An 8,019-nucleotide genomic window follows, 5' to 3' on the forward strand; every position below is an offset into this window, starting at 1 on the left:
CAGCTCAGCCAAAGTGTCACGTAATAATGAAAATAGGCTATCATGCCTTAATGAAACTGCGGAGGGACTGACGCACCAGTGTCCGTGCCGCGGTATTAATTTGTAGGCTAATAGCCTACTGTAGGCTACTCTACTGTATATTGATCACATGAACTCCACACACAACAGCCTAATAAATGTTAACATCTGATGAGGAAACTATAGTGATGAAAGCTGTGTCCAGAAGATCCATTCCCCATTCAGACGTAGGACAGTGATATCAAAAATTAACTAATTTAATCAATAAGTAATCAATAAGCTCTGGTCCATAATCGGATAGCAGCGTTCCACTTGTATATGCCCTGGATGTATTTTCAACATCATCTTTTTACCTGGTAAACGTGAGCAATGTTATATCCTTTCCAGGTTATTAGTCTATTATTTGCTGGCGGGGCTAAACCTTGTAAACATTACACATTACGTTCAGCTGATCCATCGTGCAATAGTGGGACTCGCTAGACAGATCCAGACAGATCAGAATGATGTTTAAGTTCTCTGTCAGTGTCAAGGCAATGCGGCCGACAGCTGTAACCGGTGTTGCCAGATTTTGTGAGAGAAATAAGCAACCAGGTCTATGAAAATAAGCCCAAAAGAAGCAACTGGCACTTAGGCCATTATAAGCACTTTAATTAAACCGTTGTGAGCTTGTAGATCTGCTATATTTAGCAACATCTTGTAATAAAATGTGGAATATTTGGAAGATTTTTTAAACATTCTAACAACACAAATCTGCCTCCAGCTGGCATAAAACATTTTCAGATGGGGCTTATAGGGATAAATTAGCCTACATATTAACTTGGGGGTCCATGACATAAAAATATTTGAGAACCACCGGTTAAAACAATTGAACAATTGTGAAGCAAGCCCAAATAACCAACTACACTTTAGAAACAAGCCCAAAAAAACGCACACCACTGCTACCAATATTTACAAGCAACTTTACAGAAAAATAAGCGCAAATTCGCTTATAATAAGCGGACATGGCAACACTGTGCCGTAAAGTGACTTTAAAGTTGGATGCTGTTGGATGCAGACTTCGAGATTAATCAGCTCCTACACCTGGTCATACGCACGTCTCTGTGATATACGAACCCCTTTGGGAATTGCACGTCCGTTTGTGACTACCAAAATACGACCGGCCTTTACGAACTTTATTTACCCCATATTTACGACCCTCGTAAACCACCCTTCTTTAATTCCTTCCACCAAACCGGCTTTCATAATTAATTCTGTTTTGAACCTAAGAAAGATAGGTAGCATAGGTGCCTTGAAATGTCACCACTGATAGCACTTGGTCTGAGATGGTATACAGAGTTTGACTACAGAATTTGCTTTGCTCAGATGAGTACACTCATTGGCCCCGATTCATAACGGGGGTCGTAAATATGGGGTAAATAAAGTTCGTAAAGGAGGTCGTATTTTGGTAGTCACAAACGGACGTGCAATTCCCAAAGGGGTTCGTATATCACAGAGACGTGCGTATGACCAGGTGTAGGAGCTGATTCATCTCGGAGTCTGCATCCAACAGCATCCAACTTTAACGTCACTTTACGGCACAGTGTTGCCATGTCTGCTTATTATAAGCGAATTTGCGCTTATTTTTCTGTAAAGTTGCTTGTAAATATTGGTAACAGTGGGGTGCGGTTTTTTGGGCTTGTTTCTAAAGTGTAGTTGGTTATTTGGGCTTGCTTCACAATTGTTCAATTGTTTTAACCGGTGGTTCTCAAATATTTCAAATATTCATATTTTCTGTCTGGAAGCGAGTCCCACTATTGCACGATGGATCAGCTGAACGTAATGTTTACAAGGTTTAACCCCGCCAGCAAATAATAGACTAATAACCTGGAAAGGATATAACATTGCTCACGTTTACCAGGTAAAAAGATTATGTTGAAAATAAATCCAGGGCATACAAGTGGAACGCTGCTATTCGATTATGGACCAGATTACTTATTGATTAAATTAGTTAATTTTTGATTAATATATCACTGTCCTACGTCTGAATGGGGAATGGATCTTCTGGACACAGCTTTCATCACTATAGTTTCCTCATCAGATGGTAACATTTATTAGGCTGTTGTGTGTGGCGTTCATGTGATCAATATACAGTAGAGTAGCCTACAGTAGGCTATTAGCCTACAAATTAATACCGCGGCACGGACACTGGTGCGTCAGTCCCTCCGCAGTTTCTTTAAGGCCTGATAGCCTATTTTCATTATTACGTGACACTTTGGCTGAGATGGCCCGCTGGCAAACACACCGAGGGACGGTCAGGGACCTAATAATTCAACTCTAAATGCAACTGATAGCCTAGAAAATAAATAAAAAGCGGTGGAATCTACATCATGTCTATATGATGCATAGGCTACAAGCAATATATCAATATATATATTTTTTAATATATATGTTTTGACAAATGTTGGGCACATATATATTTTATTTGAGGTTTGCCACTGTTGTAATTGATTTTGGCATGAAGAATAAAGCATTCTAAAGACATACGCACATTTCAGCCCTGGTAAGACAGCCTCGGGGCTGACCTGAGAACGTGCGCACCTGACGCACAAAACACAGACCAAAAAACGTTTATGAATCCGACTGCAGGTGTAGGATTTTTCCTAAATGCCGGTACGTACAAAATATGGTCGTAAATCCCTTTATGAATCGGGGCCATTGTGTTGGTTTTACATTTCATAGTGCCACCAACTGAATACTGAAACAGAGCTGTCACAGGCGCTTTTTTAGTTTACAATCATCAGATCAATTTCAATGCCACTGACTATACCATTTACCAATACTGCTCCCATGCTGGAGATCAATTCGATTACCAGGATTTCACATTAGCAATGGTCCCAAATGTAAGATAATGCATTCACTGGGTAATATGACCCGAACATTACCAGGAATAAAGTCAGGCTTGTAGTTTGCCTGCAATTCTTTTGCTCTCCCTGCAGAAAATAGTGGACAAAACAATTGTTAGTTTACTCAGTTTTTTTTGTTTCTCTATTAACTGATTGTTAATTCAAACTAAATTCATAATTTTCCTTCCAGCTGAGCTGTTTGACAAGCCAGAGGTGAGCGACATCAAGTTTCTGTTCCTGGTGGGAGGTTTTGCGGAGTCACCCCTGCTGCAGCAAGCTGTCCAGAACATGCTCCAGGGGCGCAGTCGTATTATCATTCCCCACGATGTTGGCCTCACAATCCTCAAGGGTGCTGTGCTCTTTGGCCTGGATCCCGGTGTCATCAAAGTCCGCCGCTCACCTCTCACCTATGGTGTGGGGGTCCTCAACCGCTTCGTGGAGGGCAAACACCCACCAGAGAAATTACTGGTCAAGGATGGCACGCGCTGGTGCACTGATGTCTTCGACACCTTCATTCAGGCTGACCAGTCGGTGTCACTGGGCGAGCTGGTGAAACGGAGCTACACACCGGCCAAGCCGTCCCAGCAGATCATCGTGATCCACGTCTACGCCTCGGAGAAGGAGACCGTGGGCTTTATCAGTGAGTCCGGTGTCAGGAAGTGCGGCACGCTACGTTTGGACGTCAGCGGCACAGAGAGCGCGGCGCCACGGCGTGAGATCCAAACGCTCATGCAGTTTGGTGACACAGAGATCCGTGCGATGGCGGTGGATGTAGCCACCGGACGCACCGTCAAAGCTAGCATAGACTTCCTCACTCATTAGCTAGGGGATGAGGGGAGTTGATGTTAGTGAATTTATAGGAAGCAATGGAAACAGATCCATCACATCTTACACAGTGCACACTCGATGAGCGAGGAATATTTGCTGGTATATGGATGAAGGTAATTGAAGGCTTGTTCACTTCTCATTTTGCATGGGTGCTAAACAGGCAGAATTCTCTGTGAAGTGTCTATTTCTCACTAGTAATAAAAACAGGCGATTTGGATGACTTCTGCTCCCCAGCTCGTAGATCTGTTAACCATCTCCACTGATGAGATGCTACATAGTGTTGACATAGACAGAACAGACAGATATTCTCATCATTAATAATTCATAATAAGAACCTCTGGTTCTTCTATGGTTGTGTGGTTTATCTGATTTCAGTGTCTGACTCATGGCACGCCTTTTTTCCCCCTCTTTTTTTATGTAAATAATAATGCAGAAACATCTTAGAAACTTTAGGCTTCCATAAATTACACAAAAATGCTCTTAAGTCAGGTTTTAGAGTGCCGCTGCACAGCAAAATCCTGTGTGTTCATTTGACTGAGCTCCGTGAGACAGAATCACGAAAGAACAGCAATGGTTTGTCACTGTTACATTATACCTGACCATGTCTCAGTACTAAAGCATTGCACGACAGCTTTTCAAATCTGTGTCCATCTCACTCCCGCAGAAAGGCATGTGATGCCAGCGAGAGTTTTTTTCCCATAACATATGGTGCATAGGCTTTCAGAATTCCACTTGAAAACACTTGAAAATGTCATTTATTTTTATGTTCAAATTATAGCAGATGATCGTATTTTTTTGTTTGTTGATATCTGCTTATAGCTAGCTGCTGGATGTGGAATATTGAACATTTTTTTCCTGCGAGAGGTAAAACAAAGTTCTGAGAAGTAAATGGCTTTGAGATCAAGACTGATTGGTCTTAACAGCAGTGCATATTCCCACATACTACAGGTAAAGAAATTCCACAGTGAAATATGAATCCTAGAATGTGAAATTGTTTCATTATGTGGCATAGTGGAATGTGCTGCTAGCTGAATCTGCAATCCAATCTTAAAATAGCCATGCAATGTGCTTAAATGTTGCCTTTATTCATTTGTGTTTCTGAAATAAGCCGACTAGAAAAAGTCACTGAGTTTTCCTGCTTTGAACATGTTTGAATCCAGGTGATTTCCTGCACAAATGCAAACATGCAGGTCATTCGGGACAGGTGAAATTATGAACATATGTTTATTTCTGTAAATACAGTATTTAAATATTGTACAGATTTTTAGCATTATTTTAGCAGCTTTACAGCAAAGTGTATGTGTGTGTGCTTTCACGTGGATGTCTTTCTCCATTCTGTCCTCACCAGCCACAGCATGACAGGCCCAAGCAGGTCTGGTTGTTGCACTCCTTTCACAACATGTGATAGAATGGCCTGTGTGATGCTTTGCTTTGCAATTAATCACAAAGGAAACTTGAATACCTCCGTCCTTAAAAACATTTGACAAAGATGTTTTTCACCTGTCAATTAGTTTTGAATCGAGAGCAATCTTGTGTTTTTTTTTCTGGGTTAAAATCAGAAGTTCAGTCAGTCCGGTCTTGCAATACAAAGACTTACAGTACATTGTTAGGGTTTATCTACTGGCCCTATAGTTTCCCCTAAAAGTTCTAAAAAGGAAACGTAAATAATACAACATACAGTATAACACCATTTTGGTTGTTGGCTCTCAAACTTTTAAAGTTTTAAGCGGCTGTAGTTGTAAGGCATCAATACAGTTCCTTACAACTGCTGGTATTTTTTAGGCATTGAATTGCCTAAAAAAACATGAACCTATTGAACTTCTGTATACAACGACATGGATATTGTCAGCAATAACCACACAATTACATCTAGTATCGAATTTCCAGATAAATAAGAGGAAAGGCTTACATTTTTTTACGTTTTAATGAAAGGAGTGCCTAATACATTATGTGCAACCTGCAATGTCACCATTGATTCACTGTAGTCAGCACATATGCAGCAGGTATGTTTGGCATCTCATTTCAGAGTCGTGGCTTCTGAAGTCATTTCCGAGGGTCACTCTGACAGTGACTTTAAGCCTTCTGTCGCTTCATGTGGCCATTTTTACTTGCATGATACGTATCTGAACATTTATGGTCCTCCTCCAATATCCCCTGACAGATTTGCTCATTAAGTTGAGTTGACAGGTTTTTAACCTTTTTTTTTTTCCTCTTCTAATCCACATTCTCTTTTTAAACTGTGAATCGAGGCTGTTCTTGCTTTCAGTGTCAATGTGCAAAGCTGCACAAGCTTCGATCCCTTATGTATTTTTCGGCAATCTCTTGCAATGCACGTTTTGCATGAGCAACATAGGAATGGGAGAAAAAGATGATTGCTATCTACTCCAACAGATTCTATTTCATCCCTGCTGACCGTCATGGGAGGTCAGGATTCATTGAACCGGTGTTACATTTGTAACATTTGTCATCATTAATGATTCATGGGGGAAAGCGTGGCTATATTTTGCCTACAGAGACCACATATATCAATGTGAAAAGTTAATTAAATTCATTCTGCCATATTTCTTTTATGAGCCCATGTCCTCTGTCTGTGGAATGCTCAGAAGTAGGCCCCTTTACATAGGGGTTTGTTCAAGGGGTGGGTGTTATTTAAAATCCATCATTACGGTTACAGAAGACTGCACTCCACTACATATCTGATAATTACCTTAATAATCGTTCATATTATTTCTCTAACTCAGTGCCCTCTTGTGTGTGTGTGTGTGTGTGTATGTGTGTGTGTGTGGGGGGGGGGTGGGGGGATTGAGTGGAAGGAACTGACACAACACCATATTTTATATTATTATTATTACATTCTGAGTGTTTATTTAACTCTCAGAGTGTACAAGTGTAACCAAATGGACCTGCAAAGGTCCCATAATTGTCGATTTGGTTCCATTTGTACATTCTCTGTTAAAAAATGATAAATTTACACTGAGGATTTTACTGTGTATCATAATGTTTTGTTAGATTATCACAATGTATTTTGTGCAACCTTCAATGTTATGTGATGCACATGATACGCTTTATGTAGCTGCTTTATACTAAAAGCTGTGCTGAAAAATTATATGACCAGCCAATGTTAGCATTATATTCTCTGTGTGTAAGGCAGCATAAGGTGCCATGTGGCATCTGGTGAATTATGTAAAGCCAACAATATTCTGTTGACTGATCTGAAGTCTGTATCTGAGTGGAACTAATACTGGGTAGCAGTCTAGCTAGCTCGCATACCGAAAAAATAAATTGCTTAACACTTTTATCTAGAATATAAAGTACTTCAGGGCGTGGAAATTTCACAGCTAACTTAACCTGAGCTTGTGGTATTCTGCCAAAATTGCCACTCATACTTTTCCACATTTTTGTTTAAATACTTGGGTTGATGCAATTGTGTTTTCTTTCCATCTTGAGTTTCTTAAATGTCTTGTTCTCTTGCCCATTTCCATTGAATAATTGGTCGTACTTTGATCCATACCAAGTAGCCTACTGACACTCAGACTGTCATCATCCAATAAAAAGTGTATTTCAAAGAACATTCACTTGTCTAGTGTTTTTTCTTCTTCCGTTTTTACTGTGCCATATATTGTTAACGGTTAAACAGAAATAAGGAAACATCTGACTGTGCTCAGTGTTAGTTGTATAATAAACAACAAATGCAGTCAAGGAACAAGTCCACTTCTAAAATAAAAATGAATAAATAAAGTATTATTTTTATTTACAATGTGTAAACACCTGTGGCAGAGGAAGTCAAGCAAAGCACCAAGCTGCTCATCTGGAGCAGTTGGGGGTTCAGTGTCTTGCTCAAGGACACGTGGACACTACTACAGGGGAGCCAGGGATCTAACCGGTAACCATCCATTTTCACTTCCAACCTTCGGGCGTTTGGCCCCTTTCTACATGAAAGCCCCCTGTAGGCTACTCCCAGACACTACCAGGCCTCCCCCCAGCTGTCCCCATCACTTTAAGTGTAATTTGTATTGATCATTTGTATATGTAGGCAGAAATGTAGTTTTAATTGTGAAAAAGCAAAAGTAGTGTTATTTGATAATGAAAAAATGTTTTTGTGTGCATGCACACAAAATTAAAACGTCTGTTTGAATGAAAGAGTTATAGGCTAGGTAGAGCAGTACAAACAACATTGTGAGCTATTCAATATCCCACAATAAAAACGTTAAGTGGTTGGGAAGGAGCCATTCTGTCTTGTCTGCCTTTGGACAGGTGTAGGCGGCTTTACCATTGGAGGCCTTACCAATTA

The 8,019-nt window shown here is 40.3% G+C and overlaps 1 protein-coding gene across 2 annotated transcripts in view; it reads left to right on the forward strand.

The window, feature by feature from the left end:
- Window positions 1–3,736, forward strand: part of hspa12a (heat shock protein 12A) — a 45,703-nt gene extending 41,967 nt beyond the window's left edge. For both annotated transcript variants that reach the window (XM_080450054.1, XM_080450055.1), the window contains one exon: window positions 3,091–3,736. In XM_080450054.1, the coding sequence (XP_080306180.1) occupies window positions 3,091–3,722 (632 nt within the window). In that variant the 3' untranslated portion in view covers window positions 3,723–3,736. The remainder of the gene's footprint in view (window positions 1–3,090) is intronic.
- Window positions 3,737–8,019: the final 4,283 nt, after the last annotated feature.

The sequence above is a fragment of the Gymnoscopelus braueri genome (assembly GCF_963280865.1).
Source record: "Gymnoscopelus braueri genome assembly, chromosome: 14".
Classification (NCBI taxonomy): Eukaryota; Metazoa; Chordata; class Actinopteri; order Myctophiformes; family Myctophidae; genus Gymnoscopelus; species Gymnoscopelus braueri.